The sequence below is a fragment of the Manacus vitellinus genome, unplaced genomic scaffold (assembly GCF_001715985.3).
Source record: "Manacus vitellinus isolate BGI_N305 unplaced genomic scaffold, ASM171598v3 scaffold_112_pilon, whole genome shotgun sequence".
Taxonomy (NCBI): Eukaryota; Metazoa; Chordata; class Aves; order Passeriformes; family Pipridae; genus Manacus; species Manacus vitellinus.
The window spans coordinates 152,995-176,193 of NW_021938853.1; the positions used below are offsets into that span (position 1 = coordinate 152,995).

The 23,199-nt window shown below is 45.8% G+C and overlaps 1 protein-coding gene across 1 annotated transcript; it reads right to left on the reverse strand.

The window, feature by feature from the left end:
- Positions 1-1,172: 1,172 nt before the first annotated feature.
- MOB1B (MOB kinase activator 1B) lies at positions 1,173-23,199 on the reverse strand. The gene is made up of 6 exons (XM_018089047.3): positions 23,096-23,199; positions 10,786-10,952; positions 7,872-7,965; positions 6,438-6,571; positions 4,752-4,915; positions 1,173-4,484 (listed from the first exon to the last, which is right to left on the reverse strand). Exons 1-6 carry the CDS (start codon positions 23,197-23,199, stop codon positions 4,407-4,409), a joined length of 741 nt encoding a protein of 246 aa, XP_017944536.3. The 3' UTR covers positions 1,173-4,406.

Consider the following 23,199-nt stretch of genomic DNA (forward strand, 5'->3'; position numbering starts at 1 on the left):
GAATACCTCAGAAGTGGCTTGGTTTTCAAAAGGAGAGCACCGGCACTGGAATTGAGAGGGTTGTTGCTGAAAACAACTGGGAAGAAATTCTTAAGTTTAGGATGGAGTTCTTGAGTTTAAGGAGGAATTACTTTAGGAAGGGATTTTTTACTTCAGGAAGAAACCCTTCCCTGTGAGGGCAGTGAGGCCCTGGCACAGGCTGCCCAGAGAAGCTGTGGCTGCCCCATCCCTGGCAGTGTCCAGGGCCAGGTTGGACAGGCCTTGGAGCAACCTGGGATAGTGGAAGCTGTCCCTGCCCACGGCAGGGGATTGGAATGAGGTGATCTTGAAGGTCCCTTCCAACCCAAACCATTCTGGAATTCTAAGATTCTACAGCCAGCAACAAACCCACGTTTCCCATAATACCATCCCACTACAGGACCCTTCTGATTCTTGGAGGATGGAGTTAAACAGGGAAAACCCCTCAGATCTATGGGTTGGGCACAGGCAGCGGGGCAGCCTTGACCCAAGATCTGTGCTGAAAAACTGTGGCAAAATTCATGTTTTTCACCACCATTTCCACAAAGCGCACGTGAGAGCGGACTTACCACGGGGCAGAGCCAGGTGGGGATGGGAGGTGGGAAATCTGGAGCCCTGCAGCCACTGGGGTCACGGGAGGCTCTGAGGAGAAAGAAGAGCTCCCCAAAATAAAAAGGCACCTGTGTTACTGGGCAGGGCCAAGGGCAAGAGTCTGCACCACGAGTGACGTCGGTGACCTGGTGACATCCTCGGGTGTGTCATGGGCAGATGTTCACAATATACAGAGGGGGGAAAAAATAAATCTATTCGAGAGTAGGAGATCCTTTAGAAACAAGTCCAAGAAGGAAATAAAGGCAGTCATGGTCAAACATAGCTATTTATTTTCTCTTATAAACAGCCTTCGGTTTCTTATTGGAAAAAAAAAAAAAAAACCCTAGGATTTAAATATTTTGTCCCATCACATACAACCATCTGTATACATTATTTACAACTCTCAAATAAACACGGTGCGGATTTTCAGACATTCAGCTTCTTTTTTTTTTTTTTTTTAAAAATCAAAAGCTGTTTTCCTTTAAAACTAAAGTCTCCATCAGTGACTACAAACTGAAGCGGTATTGGCACAGTTAGCTCACAGTAAGGGTTCTCTCCTTGCATTTTTTTTTTACTTTGCACTGTATTTTCTCCCATATATTTTAGGATTCTAAAGGAGGAAAGGTTAGTGTCGCTTTCGGAATATACTATTTTTTTTTCTTTGCCTTCAGAAATGGCCTTTTATTGAAACCTCACTCATCTTTATTGCATCCTTCTCTCTCTTCCACTGCACATCGAGGTGATGTGCCTCCACACAACACAACCACAGCATTCCCAAGTAGTCAAACAGCCATGAAAATAAGTGTTCCCTCCGCGACACGGCTCGGAAAAATGTCCCAAGTTGCAAACGTACAAAAATAATGAGTATAGTTTAGTGGCTATAAAAAATTAATCTCCCCTAAAAATACATTACTCTATGAACAATTTAGGGAATTGGTTCTTCCAACAACAACATTAACAACAACAACAAAAAAAAAATCAAAACAAAAAAACCCAAACTTATTTGGATATTTTCCTACAGGCTGCAAACTGAACCTGGCAAGGGGAAACTGTAAGAAAAGCAGGGAAATAAGAAGGTTTAACACTGAAAATCACCAATGTTAGTCTCATGTTAAAAGAAACGATATCCAGGGAAAGACAACAGGCATCCCATGAAACTGCCAGTGGTTTTAGGAGTGCAGGTTGGAAAAGAGACAACTGCTATCAGCAGTGAAGGAAACGAGATTCGCCGTAAAAGGGAATATTTTAGGGGGGAAAAAAAGCAAGGAATCTCTGTTTGTGCTGCAGCTTCTTAAATAATCCAACTAAAAGGGGGGTTATGTACAGTAACTGCACTCTGGCAGGTAGGCAAGGGGGAGCAAGGAAAAAACAACTATCCCAAAAGGAGGTGTTGGCAGTAAAACTGTGTCTGGTGATCCGGGAAAAAGAGGGCGGGGGCAGGAAACAGAAAGGAACAATCTGAAAGGTGAGTCGAGTCTATAGCAGCAAATAGGTGTCCTTACCTGTTAACTGAGGGCCAGGGACACGGGGACAGGGTTCAGGTCCTAAGGACTGAGTAAGGACAGTGCTCCTCAGTATCTCCAAGGAAAAGCAGAAGTTCAAAGCTCTACATTGCATAGTAAGCAGGAAAAGAAACTGGATACTTGCAGACAGGCCTTGGAACCCGTTCTCTGCCCTCAGCTCCCGGCACCAGCACAACGCAGTGGGTTTGTTTCCTCTTTGCACGGTTACCTCGTATCCCTGACTTGAAAGACTTGGACAAGACATCCCGGCTCCATCACCTGAGCGCTGGCAGCACTGCCGGGGTGGCTGAGCTCCAAGGATTCGGCCATCTGCCCCTTCCCAGCTCGAGGCAGGTGGCCCCTCCTCAAGGCACCACCCGAATCCCTCATGAGGTCCAAGAGAGCTGCAAGCCACCCCAAACCACGGGATTTCTGACCCTGTCAGACTGGCAGGCCTCAGGCAGCACTGGCAGCACGGCCTGGTTTAACCCGGCCGGCACTTCCCGCTCCCAATGACCACAAAGCTGGAAGTTCCTGTCTCCAGGGGCTCGGGGTCCCTCAGAGTCCATCGGGGTTTGTTTCTCTGGGGTTTGTTTGGGGGGCAAGGGGGTGTCCCCCTCTTTCCCCCCCATAAATGCACTATTTTATAAACACATTCACCTGATCCAGATTCCATTTTGTGTGGCATTTCCATGTGCCCTGACTTCGAGAGCGTAAACACACCTCAACTTCTGGTCCCACAGCTTTTACAAGCGAAAACAAAAAAACCAACAATGAAAAGCTGCAAATAGAAACAGCACGGGGATACTAAATCCCCACCACTGCAAACATACCTTCAATGGTGTTATTTTCAAGTGTTGTGTGATTAAACAATGTGTTCATACAGCTGTCGGGCAAATCATGATCTCCAAGCTTTTATTACGTGCCTAGAAACTACTCAAAGTCTCTCTACTGCCAGATATTAAATACAAAAAATACTATCCACCAAAGACTCTTTTTTTTTTTTACTTAGTACATTCCAATTCTGATTGGCTGAACTGCAGCAGATGCCTCTGGATTTCTACAACTGGCTAGTAAAAAGCAAAAAAAAAACTGCGACAACGACAAGAACAAAACCCTCCCATGGCAGAAGTATGCCAAAAATGTGAATTACTGCACTGGTATCTCCAAGCAAAGACTCACTTTTATACATTTTTCTTCTGAAATACCTCATCTGTACTCAGCAGCAGGGATTCTATGCTAATGTAACTCCAAAGTGGTCCATGAACTCAGCTTCCCTCCAAGACAGATTTCCCACCACAACAAACACAGGCCATCGGAGCTCTCCCACAGAGCTTTTGTACTCCCAACTTAAAAATACCTTTCCACTAGTCATTTTTCCCATCCAGGTTTTCCTTAGCATTACCCCAGTGCAATTTTTTACGACGGATGTTTTTTCCCCTCTAACTGCGTTTGTGCAAACTGAACGTTCGTTTGGCAACTGCTCGGGAGCTTAACAAAGAGCTCAGTGACCCAACTGGTGCTTCCCTGTTAAAAAAAGCAAAAGCAACCAGGAAAAGTTCCATGGCAACAGAGGTGGAGGTACTTGCTCAGCACGAGGTGTGTGTGATTTTGACACCACCTTGGCCGTTTCGCTGCAGCGACCAGAACTTCGCTTTTCTTTGTAAGAAATTACCTAGTTTTGAAAAATTCCATATTCATCTCTAAAAAAATAAGACAAGTATTTGTATTAAAAGCTGGAGATCATTGATTTCAGCAAGTTATGGCTTTTTTTTTTTTTTTTTAGTGTAAGCATATATATATTTTTCTAGAACAAGTATCAGTAAGTGTCTGGGTGTTAGTACATATCTTCTGTTTCCAGCAATGTTCAGTATTGTATGTGCTTTGCACCTCAGAAGTGAGTCTGCCAAGGCACTTAGAGAATGTAAGCAAGTCTTTTAGGGACTTCATGAGAATGGGCTACCACTGACACAACACAAGAACCCATCCACCAGCAGAGTCAATCCCCCAACCAAGCACGTTTCCTTTAACACTCAGCACCTGCTAGAAATTCCACAATGAGTAACAATAAAATAAAAATAATAATAAAAAAAAAAAAAGCTATTTACCATGTGTCACTAACAGAGAAAAGATTTCCCCTAGTAAAAGCACAGAAAGTAGATCTCGGCTGTCACTGGTAACAGCACAGGGTTTGTTTTTGTTTTCTTTTTTTAAAAAAAAACCAAATGAACAAAAAAAAACAAATACCACACGCTTGCTTAAAGAAACAAGTGACTTCAGGAAGTCCTCTTCCTTTTATCTGTCCTTCGAGGTGAGTTTTTCAATCAGTTCTTGAAGTGGTGCAAGTTCTCTTCTATCAATAAGGTTGAATTCCTGCAATGAGGATGAGGAGAAAGACACACACACAGAGTTTTGCACGTGCAGCTCAGGTGAGAAGCCTTACTCAGCCAGAATTCATCTGGCAGTAGGCTCTCTGAGTCCAGGCTTAGCCACTACAGCCTTTCCTGCCCACGTGCCACTGCCTGAAGGTTTTCCCCCCCCATGTAAAGGACGGAAATGTAAGAAAATGCTCTTTTTTTTCCACAAGGGAAAGGGAGTAATGTAGCTTTGAGGAGAGAGCACTGTTTGCAACTTCCTTACCTGAACAAAAAATATAAAGTGCTTGAAAGAAGTGTTAAGGTGTGCCTCCTCCTGCAGCTGGATCACGGGATCAAAGTGCTGGTGATAGATGTGAGCGTAGACTCTGAAGAGACGCTTTAGAATTGTCTTGGCCACTGACATGAAGTTCTTTGGGAATGGGACGCCTGGAAATGAGGAAACAGATGGCTTCTTTTTCCACGCCTGTGTACTCTGGAAAGCCAGGATAACCCAACCCTCCCTCTTGCACAAGAAGGGCTGTTTCGTTCCGCTCGGCAATTCCGCCCCTAAATCACAGCGGGCTTGGGCTGAGGCACAAGGACAAGCTCTACCAGGTACCTGGGAGCAGGTGACTGAAACCACTTTTGGCATCAACCATGGAATAATTACACTTCTCTTGACCCAAGTGGAATCAGAAATAGGCTCTCTTCCACTTGCCTCGTGCCCAGCAAAAAAGATTCCCGTCTCCATCCTGCTCTTCCCAAACCCTTGGCCACAGGATACTGCTTTCTGAACTGCCTGCTTCAGTATTCTGGGACATGCTCCTTTCAGTCATTCCAGGGAAAACGACCCAGGACAGGTAAAAGCAGTTTAAACAGCAGACCTTTGTCACTGCACAGGTTTTATTAAAATTGGTCTGGAAACGGCAACCGGCTACTGGGAGCGATCATCTCTTTAGCTGACACATCCCCAGGCTAAAAAAAGATATGCATCAACCATCTAAAAAGAATAACCTGTCTAGCTTCTCCTCACCTACCAGTTTCCCCAGTCAGCTTCGGTCTTTTGCTGCCTTTCCAAGTGCTGAGGTCCTGCCTGAAGGCCAGAGGCCCAAGCTCTGGGTGCTGTAAGGCCAACCAGGACCTCACCAATGCTTTCAGACCTCAGCAACAATGTTTTCATACTCCTGCTTAACCCTGCCCTGTTCACATGTCCATCTCATTTCCTCCTCTGGCTGCTGCAGCCCATGGGAAGTTCTTATTTAGCTGGTTAGCTTGTGGCCTTTAAGTCCCCCTCTCTCTGAAGGCAGCCCTGTTTCTCTGAAGAAGCTTAATGAAAATGTGCCAAAAGCTTCAGAAACTATTCACAAAATTAAAGCAATTAAGGGATCTCTCTTGTTATTGTTTCTGAATTGGGGGTTGGTTGCTATTTTCGTCCTACTTTCTCAAAAGAAAAGAAACCTCTTGAAAACATCTATATTTCATTTTCACTTAAAAAAAAAAATAGAAAAAAAATCATTAAGATCAAAGGTGCAATTCAGCTTCTTTGGAGGTAAGGCCCAGAAATTCCTTATGAAGACCAAACACCATTCCTGTGTCAAAAAGCTGCCAGTTTCTACCAATGATGGGTTATAAGGGTTTGAGGTCCAATCCTTTATTTCCAAAGAAACAACTCACTGTTCAAACTGGAAAAAAACCCATCAGATTTGACTGGAGTCAGTTATTAAGTAGAAACAATACTTCCTGGATTCAGAACGACGAGAGATGTTTACTAGGAGTATTGATAGAGGGATCAGAGTTCATGCACTGCCCCATCCATTTTATCTCGAGAGATAAGTGTGTTTACACAGATAATGTAAGCTTTTACACCGGCCCTACGTGTCAGTCACTAAGGAGGCCTTTTATTGCCCTAAGACTTGACGACTACTGCACAACTGCAACCCAGAGCCACTGTTCAGCTCTAGTTGTTTACCTATTTTGGAAGGAAATAGCGTTTCGTCATCCAGCTGATCCTGGACCCAGGTCATCAGGTAATCGATGTACTTTGGCGCGGAGCACTTGATGGGTTTCTTGATGTTGGTCCCATCTGCCCAGTGGTACTCGTACCTGAGGTGGGACAAGACATTCCTTAGCACCAGGGAATCATTCCTGCCAAGGCCTGGGAGGATGCTCCCCCTGCTCACACACCCTCCCTTCAAACTGGCCTAATGGAAGGTGTCACTGCCCACGGCAGGGGGTTGGAATAAGATGGACTTTAAGGTCCCTTCCAACCCAGGTCAGTCTGGGATTCTGACCCCACGATTAAGAAAGCTTCTAGACTATGCACACAACCAGAGAGAAACATGCCCTCGTGAAATTCAGAATGGAACAGCTATTTTGCCTGGCTGGGGGAACTCTTCTGACACCAGTCCAGACACGGGAGAAGGTGGATAATTTGGAAACATAATAGCTGAAAACACCCAAACATAATAACATGGGGAGCCTGACAATACCAGCTTTCAAGCGTTTCTATTTTTAAAAATCACACACATGGTTGTATGCAACGCTTAACAGCCTCTGATAAATCTGCCTTCTCGTTTTGTTTAACAAATTCAGTTTTGTCAGAACACCAACTGGGAGAACAATTTCACCATAAACAAATTGGATGAGGGACTGTGACGGTGTTGCTCGCAACGGGATAAAATGATCCCAGTTTTCCAACAGCAACAAATCAGAGGGCCTGAAAGCATTTTGATTTTTGTATCTCAGAACACATGCAAAAATCCCAGGCGTGCCAAATGGGCCATGTGTCTGGATTTATTAAAAATCAGGACCCCTTGTCAGCCGGCACTGCCCTAATACCAAGACTGAAGTGGTATTAATGCAGGACAATCCTGAGGTTCCAGGATCAGACTGGAGCCAGAGCAAGCCAACAAAGAGAACTCCATGCTGAAAATCTCATCCAAAGAACATCCAGCAATGAGAACCTTCCCTCCTCACCCCCCACTACCACCATGCATTTTTCAGAGGAAGGAATTTTCTTACACTAAAACCCCAAGTTACTGGCCATCTATAAACAGAAAACCCAATCATGGCTCATTTTCCTCACTAGAAAATATCCCTTTCTGGAAGTGGAGGAGAGGTTTGCTTTTCTTTACTGTTTATTTAGGCTTTCACAGTAATTCAGAAGGAAGCAGAGGCCTCCCTTACCCCTCACTCAGAAATGCAGGTATTTTCCTCCTTGGAAGACACTAAGCATCTGGAGAGCAGAAAAAAAGCACAGACACTGGATGTCTGTACAAAAGCATAGGCAAGAATCCAAGAAGCGAAACTTAAGCGAGGCACAGGGTGGGGGGATTCTTATCCAGGCATCTAATATTTGCACAATACCTACAAGGAAGATTCTGGCAAGCCAAAAGGCTCTTACTTTGGGCCAGCAGACATCACAGGGCAGCTCTCCTCCGTGCAGAAGTCTGTGATGGTTCCATAAAGCATATTGATCTGGTTGAAGAAGTCGACAGCTGAAAAGCATCAAAACCACCCATTAACACTCTGCAACACAAGATTCCTACAGCCCAGACTGCAAAGCAGAGATCCTGGCATGTTTATGGTGGGAAAAGCTTCACTGTTATTGCTTTTTTAAGATCCATTATAAAAGAGATGCAGAACGCAACCACCAACTTTCTGGAACAGCCTCCAACAACTATTTAATTGTTCACTGCAGCAAAACCTTCAGCTGGAAGGAGAAAAAGGAAGGAGAAAGCAGAGTTACTTCCTTTTCTGAAACTTTGCTGTGTTTTATCAGAATCCCAAACCCTACTGGCAAGTGTGGAATAAAACAAAGATTTTCAGTGTAAACTTCCCAACTTTCCTCATTAGGTGACTCATTAGGCTTCCCTCAGGCTTTTTATTCCAAATGCCCACCTTTTCCAGGAACATTTCAGAGAATCCCAGAATGTTTTGAATGGGAAGGGATCTTAAGGATCACCTCATTCCACCCCCATGCCGTGGGCAGGGACAGTTTCCACTATCCCAGGTTGCTCCAAGCCCCATCCAACCTGGCCTTGGACACTTCCAGGGATGGGGCAGCCACAGCTTCTCTGGGCAACCTGTGCCAGGGCCTCCCCACCCTCACAGGGAAGGATTCCTTCCCAATATCCCACCTAACCCTGCTCTCTTTTAGGTACATGCACGGGAGTTGGATACAGAAGTCACGGCACAGGAAGAGCTACAGCAGCAAACAACTCCTGTCCTTAGAATATCAACTAATTACCACAAATCAATATTTAGTCCACAATGTTTCCTCACTATAAACTAGCCTTGGGAGTTTTGTTCTGGAGTGCTATTTTTTAAGTTTTGTTCTATGTTTGGAAAAGCATTTCCCTTAGCCAAAACCTTTTTGGTTTGTTTGGTTTGTTTTTTTGTGGCCTACAGCTGAATTACTGAAATAAAACACCCAGAAGCTGGCACACCTAAATATCCCCATTGTTCTTACTACTTCAAATTGGTGCTTCATTACTCCAAACTCTTTGAAAGGAAGGTTTTACAATAACCAACAGCAGGTTCTGTTCTGAGGAACTGTGGCCACTGCAACCAGTTCATAAAATCCACTTTATCTCCAGGTATCTTTCAGAGAATCAACACGAAAGATTACAAAAACATCATGGCAGGAAGTTACAGCTACTGCTCAGCAGAAGCAGGACACGAGCCCTTGCTTCCTAAGTGCACACAAGAACTGTTAATTAAGTTTCCATTCCCTGCTCCCAGCAGAAACCACGGCCCAGTGTTTGCTTCAAGGCGGGCGTGTCCAGAAAACCCACACAGGCTCCGGCAAAACGACTGATTGTGGCAAATCCCACACTTGGAAGTCTCAAAACCCACACGCCCGTCAACTCTTCCCCAAAGACATCAGTCGGGCTGAGGGTTGGGCAAGAAGGGGAAGAGCAGAGCACGTTTGTTTTTGTGCTCTCGGGGTTGCGCAGGGTAAAACCAAGGACACCGAGTCACACATTTCATTTCCTTATGGGACATCCCAGTGAGCAGAAGGGGCTCGCAGCTCTGGGGCTGGCTGTGGTGGAGGGATGCTGTCAGGGAAAGGAGCACATCATTATTTTGGAGCACTCTTTAATTACACAGCTATAGTTTCATTTGAGTTAATTCAGCAGTTAAGTCACCTGGGAAGACAAAAAAACTGCTGCCGCACGGGAAAGCAGAGACACGGAGTGAAGGAACCACCGAAAGGGAAGGATGCCAGCAACACACGAAGCATCTTTAGCAATGCTTGCTCATAAAAGTGGGCTGGCTTTTTCTCTAGACAGTTTTGCAATGCAGTGTGAACAAACTCTTACAAAGGATGGTGTCAGCAATTCCATCACGGCCCTGGAAGCAGTGACAAGTGGAGCACTAGGGCACTGCGTGGCTAATTAGGAACAGGAAGGTTCACGTCAGTGGGACAGTTTCACTTCCCAAACGTGTAAAGAGCAAGAAGAAATAGGCAGAACCACAGAAACAATCAGAGGACATTCATCTCGAGCGTGATTTCTACTGCAGTGCACAGGCAATCCCACACCACCACGGGAGCACACCAAGCCTGAGAGACAAAAGGTGAGGGAACACCCAGACAGGGCCTGTGGCAGCCAGAACTGCATAGGCTACAGAGCGTGATGGGACGTGGGATAATCCATTCTTGAGGAGCAGAGGGAAAAAACTCATGCAGCAGGGAGAGGAAGGAGGAGGAAACAGAGTCAAGCAATCAGAAAACATTAATTTGGGCATAATGGTTCGGCATGAAAGCACAGAGTTTGGACAGACAGCTTTAGAGGAAGTTAAAGTAATGACATCAGACTTACTAGACCAGAGGCTCAGAACTCGGTAGAAACAAAAGGAAGTAACTTGATGAAAACTGCAAAGCCCATTAGAATCATAGAATCACTTCGGTTGGAAAAGATCTCCACAATCATCGAGTCCAACCTGTGACCAAACACCTCCCTGTCAACCAGACCAACAACCAGTCGTTCCTTGGACAGGGATGGGGACTCCACCGCCTCCCTGGGCAGCCCCTTCCAATGCTCGACAACCCTTTGCATGAAGAAATTCTTCCTGATGTCCAACCTGAACCTTGAGGTCGCCTCCTCTCGTCCTGCCTCTTGTTCCCTGGGAGCAGAGCCCGACCCTCACCCGGCTCCCCCCTCCTGTCAGGGAGTCGGAGAGAGCGAGAAGGTCCCCCCCTGAGCCTCCCCTTCTCCAGGCACAGGAAGAGGCACACAGCTGTCCTCCCACAAGTGTCAGCCCACATCCAACATCCCCTCCTGAAAAAAAAAAAAAAAAGGTCAGCAACTCACTGTTAACTGCAACCCATTCATTTAAGTCTTCCCCCTCTGGAAGCATCACAGCCATCCGGAGATTGCCGCTTCCCAGCGTGGCCTCGGCATGTTTTAGCAGCTCGTACTGGTGAGACCCCTCTGGAATATTCTTCTTTGGTTTGAAGGTTTTGGAAGAGCGACTACCACTGCAAAAGAGAGAGGAAATATTTGGAGGCCTTTTGGAATGGGATGAGAAAAAAGCAACGAGCAGACGAGCCCCACGTAAGGACAAGGCTGACATTAAATACTTTCCCCGCTCACGTATTTTCACATTGAAACAGGGTATTTAACAAAAACTGGGATGCAAAAAGTTGCAGGTACTTTGGTTTGTTTTAAACCATCTTCTTACCTACAGTTTGGTTTGAAAAACACAGACTGGCTCAGAAGACAAAGTTCAGACATCTGAATTTTAAACGATGGCAGTGAGCCCGGATGGCACATGAACCCCTAACGTGTCAGAAACATGACGTGCAAAATCAAATATTTGCAGAGAACTGTCAGATGAGCCAATATTTGTGAATGTTTTCGTGTATTTAGCTGAGAAAAGATTTCTGTCAGACAAGGCAAACTGAGTTCTGAATTCCAAGGGGAAGGACGTGAAACTCAGACAGCACAATTTTCACTGCAAATATTATCCAGATCTCCCTTCTTTATACAAAAGACTTGGGCAATTCTTCACCATGTCTCTAAGGGCCGAACAGAAATTTTTGTTAGTGGGGTGTAAGGGATGAGGGATTGGGAATAAGGCACAAGCAAACTCCCTAAGTAAGTAGTCTATTCTGACAAACTCTGGGCAGGAATTCCCACCGTACCCAAATCCAGCACAGGCACCCTAAGACAGCAGGAAACGGTCTCATGTGGAAGGCAGGCAGGCATCCAAAAGGAAAAGTAATTAGGATAAAGGCAGGCTGCTGGTCGTCACGTGCTATGGAAATAGCTGCAATTTTGGCAATAAATTATCAGAATTCCATGCATTTATGCAGTTCACCATATGGGAAGCCAGTTAACTGCATGCACGGTCACACACTCCTTGAGACACAGTTCAGGGACAGCTTCTCTGAGCTAAAGCCTTTATAGGACAAGGTTTTTCTTGGAAAGCCTGGTTATAAACGTCGCTGCAAGCATTACTTCAATTACCTTATTGGTTCAGAAGCTCTCCTATTACTTAACCAAATAAGTAATAATTCTTTTCTCCCATCATGCCAATCTGTTTCACGTGACAGATTTACGAAGCCTTCTTCTCTCAGGTCTACTTCCTCAAATCTTTGAGCAATCAGTGAGAAAAAGCAACTTTTACAGAGTTCTGCCAGGTGGCCAATGATGCACACCATCATCAATGTCTGGGTCAAGCGTGACATTTCATTTTCAGCTACATCCCCGTAACAGAATTAGCCATTTCTCCCCAGGCTTTAAAATGCTCCAAGCTAACAGGCAGCACCTGCCTTTCCCTGTTAAGAAACTGAGAATCTCTCAATATTAACGCAGAAGTGAGAGGGGACAGAGAAACCACCAAAGATCCCATTTTCCTCAAACATAAAAAGGCCATGAAAGGGGGAAGACGCTGCATCACCCCCACTATTTGTCACAGCCAGTTCCCAGTCTTTTAGAAGACCCAGCTTCTCGACGAATTCCTGCGATTCCAAGGAGGCTTTGCTCCCTTCACTCCCACATCCGCCGTTTCTAGCAAATTATGCCCTTCTATTTTTACAGGGAAGTGCAGCTCTGGCAGTGGCAGATGCAGCCCGACCCAGCACTAAATCAGGAAGTGTGTTTGAGGCAGTTGACTCACGGAGCTGGAGCCGGGCTCGGAAGCCACAACAAGCCCTTCCCACCGGCAGAAGCCCACGCGCCGCTCGGCCCCAACACAGACGTCACAACTCCCTTGTGAAGGCAAGAACACCAAATTTCCTCCAGAGCTGTAATTTTATCCAGTCATCTGCTGACAGGGGAGTGGGTTTCATGATGTGGATTCCGCAGGCTGTGCTGCTTTAGGCTGGCAAGACGATGTTTCCAGAAGAAGGGAAAAGTTTCAGGAGTCCTGCTTACACCACAGCTCGTTTCAGATTCAAACGCAGCACTGGCACATCTACACTCACAGCAGCTTAAATATCCAGCCTCAGCTCTTGATGCAACTGCAGGAAAGGAGCCACCTAAACCTCGGTGCTCCCAGGGGAAGCACTTGGGCTGGCCTGGCTTAGGCCTCCTCACTCCCAGGTGAGTGGTTACTTGTCCACAGGGCCTTTCAAGAGAGCTTTTCACCTATTTCCATCCAGCCTGCTGCGGATTTGCAGAAACCTGAATCAAACCAGAAGGATTTAGGCTGCTCATGAATGGAAGTTATGCCCTCAAAGCTTGTTCTTACCACAGAACTGACCCAAAGCTCTCACCTGCTGTGCAGTGGCACCGTCCTCAGGACACACCTGCCACCTACATCCCTCTGACCGCTCCACAATGCTGAGGCCACGGGTGTCACTCCTTTCCTTGGGGGAAGGTGTGAGGAGCTAACTCCTGGAAGCACAGCTGTACCACTCAGTGTCTACCCAGAGCAGCCACCACCATGGCCAGACCAAAATCAGCCCTTCAAAATATCTGGACACGCTCTAGAGATTCTGAAAAAGCTGAACTCAAGAGAGCGCACAGAACATTCACCTGGGGCATGGAAACTTTTCCTGCTTCAGCTCCCGCTTTTCTCATCTTCAAAGGCCTTTGTGAGCATTAATTAATCCTCACAAAGTAGCTCTGAAGTAGGGATCACTAATGTCTCGTTAGACACAGGGAAACTGAGGCAGGGACTCACTGCCACAGGCCAACAATTGAGTTTACCACAGAAGCCCCAAGTTTGAGTTCTGCACCTCCTCGTCTCCTTTCTCCTGCTGCTGTTTTTAAACACAGAAACACTGTAAGACAAGACCCAAATTCCAGAAAAGCAAACATTTCCAGCCTTTAAACAATAATACAGGGCTTCAAATGATAACATCCTGCTAAGAATAGAAACATCACAGTGGGATCGGGTTAGTTTCCACTAGCCAACACATCAACATAGAAATGAAAATAGAAGCACAAGCTACTTTTTGGCAATGAAATCAATAGCTGCAGCACTTAAACACGTCTTCCCTGTGACAACCACAGCATCAGAAGGACAGAAAGTAAAATCAAACTGTACACGTTCAAAATCTGCACTGATGAGATTAAACCTGAGTATTTCTATTTTTAAAATCGAGTAGTCACAACATTTCTGTCCTGAAGAGAGTCAGCGCTCCAGCAAGGCATTGCTTCCTCCAGCTCCCACACCACCAAAAACTCAGCTGTTTCCCAGTCCAGTTCCTGCTCACTTACTGCAGTAAGCCTGCCTCAGTCCAGCCACTTGAATTTGCAGGTAACAAAAGCAAGGTAAGAATTCAGGATGCAGGCATTCCATGCAGCAGCTCTGGGAAGGAGTTAGGAGCTGCCAACTCCTTCCACAACGTAGCTGCTCTCCCAAAAGGTGAGGCAGAAAGCAGTTCCAGGTTTTCATTTTGGATTGTTTCTTTCTTTGTTTAGACAAGAATCAGTGGCACTGACTTGAAAAATTTCCACAGACACATGATGTTTCCTATAAAAACAGGACAGATGTTGTTTATTCTTTATTTGCTACACCATGGAGTAATTTCAATTCTCCGTGGGCTTTTCAGCCTGAAGATGCTTCTCAAGGGGTACAGTGACCGTTGTCATCATATCCTGGTTTCAAATGGTGCCTCCTTCCACTGGAGTACTGACAAGAAAAATCAGTGGGGTTTTATGAGATTTTTTTCATTCTCTACCCGTCGTGGTGGGGACTAAAATCTGGCTTAAAATCTGGCTTAAAATCAGGGAAAAACAGCTGTCTTCACACACTGAAATTCCATATAGGATAGCAGAAAACTCACAACCTCATGAAGAGCTCCTCGAAAACACAGATACCATTGGACACAAGACTCGACACGTTAAAAGAGCTGAAGTTTATCAGATGATTCACATCCAGGAAGGAGAAAGTTATTTAAGGTAGCCTTAAGGAACAGTTTTGCTTTTGCCTGTCCCAGCCACCACCCCCCAGTGTTAAAGCTGTCGTAACACGTACACATCCACATTCTTTAAACACGCTTTCTTCCTCCTGTACACACACATTTGGAAGCCAGTGAAACCCAGCCAATGCAGGAGCGGTCCAGCACAACTCAGAAGCTCTCAGGAGCACCAAAACAAGCCCACAGGGAACCTTTTGCTGGCTGAGCTCTGAGCAGGGGACAAGTGACCAGTGTTTGGAGAGCGGCCGTTCCCCTGTTCCCTGTGACATGTTCCCTCAGCTGTCCTGCAGTGCCAAATCCACAGGGATGTTAGGTGGCCACAGCCTGTTTTCCAGCCAAGCTTCTCTCTGCCTCCGTTTTTCAGTCTGCAGGCTCAGAATGTGCCTGTAAACAAGGGGGAGGTGTTACGCTACAACCCCACCCCATGGTGTTCCTGCTGTTTACCCAGTTGGATGCAACCCCTCTCCCGAGCAATCGCAATTCCCAAGGCAAGGCACGAGCAAGCGTCCAGAACCCCATCCCGTAACCAGGACATCATCACCACTTTGCTATGCTCACACACAGAATAAACTCCCTTGCTTCATTTACAACACATTCACTTAATACACTTTCATCTCCGGGAAAAGCCTCAAAATAAACAAAGCAAGTCACAGTTGCCCTGGCTGGATACTACCAGAGCCCTGTCTGTGCACTCCAAACACAATTAAACTATTCCCAGGGCAGCCAACGGCTGCGGAAGTGACTCAACCTCCCAAGCCTTGTCCCCTGCAGGACTAACAGGAGTGCAAGGAGAGGGGCAGGCCAGAGCCACAAACACGAGTCTACAACAGCATCCAGCACAGGAAAACTTTAGGCAAGCTGACGACTTCTGGCTGTTCTGTTGGGTCCTTTCAATCAGATCCACATTCTTTTACTACTTCAGTATTAAACCTTACCACGTATGTACACAAACACACATCAATGGTACTGTAGGGAATAATCAAAACCAGATTTATTTCTTCTAATACCCTAATATTCAGATAGTACATCTTAAAAAGGCCAGGCTACTGGCAGCTTTGATGAAGGTAAACAAGAAGTATTCCTTCTTCTCCAACTGCTTGTTTTTTTTCCTACTAGATGGAGTTTACTATTTTGACCACTTTAGTCACTAATTGAGCTCCCTGCGAACTAAACAGCACTATCTCCTCACTAATGTCTCCCCTCTTTTCTCAGGAAACCCTTATTTCTGTCAATTAGCACCAGCCTGCTCAAAAGGGAGGGCACAGCATGAACTCAAACTCAAGTCAGAACGCGGCACAGTTACACTTCCAAGTTTGGTTTCCACAAAGGTTCCAACCTGTTTCCTGCAGGAACGTACCCAATACACTGTTCAGTGGACACAACTGTACCTTTTTTTTTTTTTGTAAAAAAAAATCCTACCCTTTCTTATATATAAAACTGAGCAATTCATAAGGAAATACATAAAGCTCCGAGTCTGGGTGGTTTCTTTCAGTAACACACCGGATGGTGTTTAAAGAAAAGACCCTGGAAGCTTTAAGAGAGGAAGAAGGTTTACTAAACCGTTTAAGTAGCCATGAAGGAGTTGAAGATCTTTCCCCAAGTCACTGAGAATGTCCTGAAGTGGCCTAGAGAGCCCCAGCTTGCCTCGGGCAGCCTCACACACGCTGCCAGCCCCATAAAGCATCACCAGGCTGCTGGGGCAGGAGGAAAAAGGGGAGCATTTCCCAGGAATAAAGCAGGTTTGATCAACAGTGTTTGCCTACCTGTGATTCCTTTAGTCCCCTACTTCTTCCAAGTGTCCCACACTAAAGGCATCCACTGCTTTTCCACAGCAAACTGCTTCTCCTGCCACACAGATTTCCTTACATTCAGCTAAATTATCCTTACATGACTAATGCCCTCTGCATCCCAAACTGCTGGTCACAGTCACACCCTGTAAATACATTTAAGAAGCAGAGCTTTGCAGAAAGCCATCTACAACCCGCTGAGGGTGATAAATTGCAGCAATAAAAGCTTGGCTCTAGCATCAAATTAGATCCTTACTTGTACACCAAATATAGTGCTTGGATAACATGCCTCAGAACATGGATGGCTTCCCAAAATGCTGATCAGTGCTTTTGGAAACCGAGGCTTAATGAATGACTAAAGCAAATCTAGTCATACAACTTAAAAAATTGGAGCGGGGCATTTTTCAAGGGAAGAAAAAAAAAAAAGACTAACTAAAGAGTTTAAGACAGCCTTCAATCCTTTTAAACACAATAAAAGGAACCATCTCTTAATGGGTTCAGGAAAAAGGCAGTTAAAGGAGAAATTTAGCTCAATTTTCATGGGGGAAGAGTCACTTTATAATCTCGACCCGTAACCCCCAGGCAGCACAGGCTGAGGATATGAACGGGGCAAAGGAGAAACACTCGGCAACTTCCCAACAGAAAACCTCACACTTAGATGGAAGATTACACTTAGACTTGGATTAAGAGGCAAAACAGGGTCTGGATCCAGGAAACAACAACCATCAGAGGCAAGAAATAACACGGAGAACAACAGGAAGAAGGAATGGACAGGAGGCAGCAATGAATAATCCAACAGCTTTCCAAAAATACGCTGCATTAGCTCACCCCCAAGTGTTTCTCACATATCCCCCACATTTAATACAATCCTGTATGTGCTGCGTGTAACCATCTCGAGGAAAATCTGCTTATCTCTTGCAAAGTATCCTATCAGGAAAACCCACCTGCCTGAAGCATCTGAGGGGGAATGACAGCTCCTACCACATACACAGGAGGACATTTCTTTTGAAATTATTTCAGCTTGTGCCTTTGCCAGTTGAGTAGAAAGTTAGTTCAACTGTTCTATGAGATTAAATATAGATTTTCCTCCCTTTTTTTTTCCACTCCCAATGCAGCAAGAAATTTTAAGAAGAGTTGTCAACCACAAAAGTTAATAACAGGACATTAGAGACACTTGGGTTCTATTTCTAAAAGCTACACTGCAGTGTTAGAAAAAGCAGTATTTCGTGGCCATAAAGTATAAGACACAGTAATGCCATTTTGATTCCTGGATCCAGAACACTCAGCAAGTCCCTGAAACAATTAATCCATTCAAGCAAAACCAGGGCTGTGCTACTCAAGTTGGTAAAAACACAATTAAAATACCAGCCACCAAAACAAAACATGGGTTATTTCACTGAAGTCAGCATAAGGAACCCACCCAGTGATTATCTGTGTGGAAATTATTTCAGTGTCGAGAATGAGTCGTCTCAATTTTTAGCAAAAGAGGAATTTACCAAAGCTCACTTAAGCTCATTTGTTCTCTTTGTCATAAAGAAAGGAATTAGACTTGTGATAAAGACCAACAAATCCAGGCATTATCAAGTCCTTATCTGCAAGATGTTCTCCTTAGCTGAGGAAGGGATTAAGATTCTGTGCGTCAGGAGCCCTCGTATCTCTGGAGGACACAACTCTGGAGGCAAGTGACCACACTGAAAAGATGAAGTGGTGCAAGGACAGACAACAACAACAACAACAACAAAAAAAAACCCCAAGCATGTGAAAAAAAAAAAAAAAAACAAGCTTCAACTAAAACTCAAGTGAAATATGGGCAGGATCACGGGGCTGCTTTTAAAAGTATCAAAACGTATTTGCGAGGCAAAATCTACAGTTACCTTCGTGAATCCACAGCGGGGGGCTGGCACACAAAACTCCCATCTCATCCACGTGAAATGACTGTCTGCTGACTCAGGCTACGGATTTGAATTGGGAAGCAAAGCCCTGAATGAAAGGGAACACGCCTGGGATGCACCACACGTCTCCTACTCTGCACAGAACGGGGTGTCAGGCCCTGGAAGGCACACGCCTACCCAGCCAACTGAGACATTACAAGTTATTTCAAACAAATATAACCTGCAAACCCTCAGCTCCCATTCCCTTCTTTCCAATCCCCTCCCCAAAACACTGACCCGAGCAGCAGTGCCCCGGGAAAGCATCTGAGAGATCCACATGCAGGCTTCACCACCACGCTGGCCCTGGGAAATTTATTGGAGGAATCATAAAATTAACTTTGTGGTTACTTCTTTATGAGCTGCTTTAAACTGATCCAGAAAAGCTGCACGCACGCGGCTTTGGGATAAGCTGCTCAGGATATAACTCTGGAGGGGACTTTACAGCACCCTGCTCAGTTTTAAAATTCAGTGTATTTCCTCCCAGAAGAGGTAAAGGCAACAGATGTCTTCCTGAGCGCTTGGAGAAGAACAATTTTCTTGTCCTTACGTGTTTTGTAGAGACTTCACAAAAGGACTTTTCCCCACTTTCCCCCCCCCCCGAATGCTTTCAACATCAGTCACCTCTGCACTCCTCCAGCAGAGCAAGGTCCTTCACAGCAGCACAAGGGTGCCCACCACAGCCTCCCTCCCGTGGCCTTCAGGTGAGGTCACAACCCTGCCAGCCAACATCACATTAATGCCACACAGGTGCCGGGAAAGCAAAAGGGAAGGAAACGCCACTTTTAAAAAAAAAAGACAACACGCACAGATGACAAAGCAAAGCACTGGATCCTGATAATCCCATGTCATGAAATCTAGTTTTTCCGAGTCTGTTGTAGCTGAAAACAGATTTTACAGCAGCTGAGTTTATAACCCACCATCTCGCCCTTTGCGTATTTTAAATTTAAGGAAAAAAAAAAAAAAAACACAACAAAAAGGACAAAACCCAAACAGCAAGTCCATTGTAGCTCAGCTCTAATAGGAAGTGGCTCAGCTTACAAATGCCAAAAGCATCGCAAAGCATATCCTGCGGTTTGGGTTGATTGGTGGGTCAAAAGCTTATTGATGGCTCTGGCAGCAAGATCTGCCTTACTGCTTAGGAGGGAAGACGAAGTGGCCCAATTTAATGCAGCCATTTACTTCCCTAAGGAAAACAGGTGGCTTCATTCTGTCAGCCTTTCTGCATCCCTCCAGCCGCCCCTCGGTGGACAAGCACTCCTAACGTTTTGTCCTTTTTCAAACAGGATAAAACCAGACTGTGCATCTCTCAGGACAGCACGAGATGGAACTGTGACCCCCGGGCTGTTGCCATGAAGGGGTCCTAAATCCAAACCCGAAACCCTGTCTGAAAATGAAAAGGTGCCGAAGGTAACTGATAAAAAATGAAAAACTGACAAAAAATAAAAAAGCCACTTTCCAGCACACAAACCCTCTCCCGAAAACGATCCTCCTTCCACCACGACTCCCTGTGAACAGCTCATGGCATAGGTTCACTCACACTGCAAACACAGAGAGGGAAGGACAAACAAGGGAAAACAATCGAGACATTAAAGCAAACAATTAGGAAGCAATTAAGACCGGACATCACAGCGTTGTAGTAAACACAACTTTCACACTGAACAATGCCTTTCTTCCTATGCCTTTTTTTTTTTTTCATTCCAAATGTTTCTATCTGAGAAGGCAGTATCTAAGAACATTTAAAAGTGATTTTATGGGAACACAGTCCCATGTGGAGAGCCCTTTCCCGGTTCTTACAGCGGTATTACACTCATGGAGCTAAAAGTGAAGCAAAGTAGTGCATTAAAACACAGAGAGATAAATATCTGGATGTCTGCTCTACTTCCCAGACAACTCAGTATCTCGGGAAGCTGAGGAAGGGACAACAGCAAACAGCCCTGATGCTCTCCAAGAGCAGGAGCAGCCTGGAGAATCGGGAAGGCCGCACTGCTTGTCAGTCTGGAAACAAACACATCAGCTCAGATTTTGAGATTATTCTGCAAGAGAGGTAAGGGGGGGGGAAAGTAACATCTCACTGATTTTAATTTAATTTAAAAAAAATAAATAAATAACCCGTGTGCAGCATGAGAAGCAGCTGCCGGGCTCCACTGTGCTGCAGAACAAGCCAGACAAGGGAGAACTCATTTTGCCCCCAGTTTGGTTTACAAGTTAACTTGGCCTTCACTCCAAACATATGTGCCCCCAACAACAGCCCTCACCCTCACTTGCTGCTTCCAGCAGCTCCTAGTCTTTCCAGACTCATCAGGCAACAACTACTTAAACAAACCTCATTTTTAGAAAAACTGTGCTGGAATCTTCTGAGAGAGATTCACTATCATAAAGATGAATTTTTTAAATTTTTTTTTAAGAGACAACTTCAATAATAAAAACTCTTCCATAAAAAAATTGGTTTTCATCTAGCTTCTTTTTTATGTAAGTTTTGCCAGCAGAGGATAACACGGGCATGTCACCAGATGGCACGCCCACCAGAACTATCTTTAATTTTTTTCCTTGGAGATGTAAGCCGAAGTACCTGCAACTATGCTGTAATTTCCTTTTATAGAGAACTTACCAAGCAGTTTTTTTGGAACTGAAGATATTTTCTAGCCCAACTCCCATTTTTAAACCCTTTTTAAAGATTCGGGACGACCTTATTCAACCATCGGTGGGGTTTATAAAGTCTTTTCAGAAAGGAAGAAGCGGATCAGAGAAGAGAAAACAGCGGCGCTGAAAATAACAATTGCTGTCAAAACCGAGTTGCATTAATTCAGTGACTCGCCTCACAAGACAGTCTTTTTATAATGTTCCCCATAACGAGGGAAGACAATGGCTCCCCTTGATTTTCCTTTCCCCCCCATGCAGCTCTATCTGTCACCGGCCATGGCAACAGGGAAGAATAGCCCCGGATTTGCCAGCGGACAAGGCCCGCGCGAGGGGGGCCCCCCGGCACCCTGTGTTATCCCGGCACAATCGCCCTGTTATTTGACAAGCAGCGAGCCTGCAGGAGAACACGGCTCTTGGCATCGTGCTGAGTGTCAGACTGACAAGCTCCAGCCAAGCCCCTGGTGATAAACCTGCACGGCAGGTTGGGAAAACCTCCCCGGTCTCAGCGTGTCTTTGCTGCGAGTTCCAAAGCGTGAGTCAGCTCGCCAAAGGACAGCAGTGCCACTGACACGCAGAGAAAACACCTCTGGCACCTCCACACCACGAAAACCCTCCGTGAAAAAGTACCATGAAAAACTCTGTTACGAGTACTGTGAACGGGGGGGGGGGGAGCTGCGGTTCGAAATGGAAGTCGGCGGTGCTAAGCCTGCAGAAAGTGTAAGGATATCCAGCCACTATCTTGGAATAACTCTTGGTCAAACTTCAATTTTAACTCGATAAGGTGATGCTAGCTTTTTGCGTACTTAAAAAAACCCAGCCAAACAAAAAGAGCATAACTCCCTGCCAGTTACACGGAAAGTTTCCCTGGTCTCCCTGAGGCCTACCAGGCATATTTTCGATTTTTTTATTTTTTTTTTAAATCCGTTTCTATACTGCAGATGAGCAAATTAGGTGCTGTCTACAGCACTCTGCCAACAGCAGCTGAGGCAGCTTTGCCAACATTTCTGGCTTTGCCGTGCAGCAACTCCAGTTTCCATTTCTATACTTCGTGCAGAAAGATCACTTGGAACAATGGAGGTGGGGGTAAAGGTTTGCTTTCCTAGGTTTCAGAAGGGTCTGGAAAAAGAAACAAGCATCTCATTATTGCCTGTGACAGAGGGTGGAGGGTTTCGTGCTTTTCCATTCCCAGTTAGCCAAATGCCACGGAGAAGGAGGCTCTCTAATTTGCAAACCAGACTCCCAGGACACTCGAAATCCTGTCCCCCCTTCTCCACCGCGGCAGCTGAGAATTATGAAGGAGGGGGACAGCTGGGCTTCTCATTAGGAGCACAACGCCTGAATCCATGGACAATCATCTGTACCCACCTCCCGCTCACAGCTGAGAGGTGTCTTTCAAGACCTCTCTGGGGGTATGGAGCGGGTTTGCTGCGGCAGAGTCCAAAGACAAATGCAAGGCAGGGATCGAGGAGGAAGCCGGCGCCGGGGTTATTGGTCTCCATGAGAACGCAACTCACTCACTAGAACGCTCCAGCTCGGAGATAAAGTCTCCTCTCCAAAAGCAGGCTGCGTTTACATCTGCTGGTTATCAGCGTAAGGCTCTAACAACCGGCAGATATTACGGACGCGGTCCCACTAACTGCTCGCAAGGAACTCGGAACGCTCAGCGGGGCCAAGGCCTTAATGGAGCTCGGCTCTGCCAGGGCGCCTTTTTCAGCTGCCTGGGTCTCCCTTCTTTGCCTAGAGCGCATCCCCGCCTTAATTAATAGGTCACTGAACCGGTTTATGTTAATTGTCACAAAGTACCTCGCCTTTGTTCCCAAGGGGAGGGACCAAAGTTCATTCGGTTGCTGCCCACGAAGCAAAACTGCCGAGTGTGGGGTTCTGCGCACACCTGGACTTGCCACCGATTCCTCGGGGAGCTTTTTTTATGCCGCAGTAAAGCTCGGCCGGGTCCTTGGCGGGGCTCAGGCCGCCGGGGAGCCCCCCCTGCCCCAT

Coding starts and splice junctions, on each gene's coding strand:
- MOB1B (XM_018089047.3), bottom strand. CDS start 23,199: ATGGGGCAGGGGGGGCTCCCCGGCGGCCTGAGCCCCGCCAAGGACCCG. Junction 10,953..23,095: donor GGAATCGGTGGCAAGTCCAG/GTGTGCGCAGAA, acceptor TCTCTTTTGCAG/TGGTAGTCGCTCTTCCAAAA. Junction 4,916..6,437: donor GCTATTTCCTTCCAAAATAG/GTAAACAACTAG, acceptor CCTCATTTCCAG/GCGTCCCATTCCCAAAGAAC.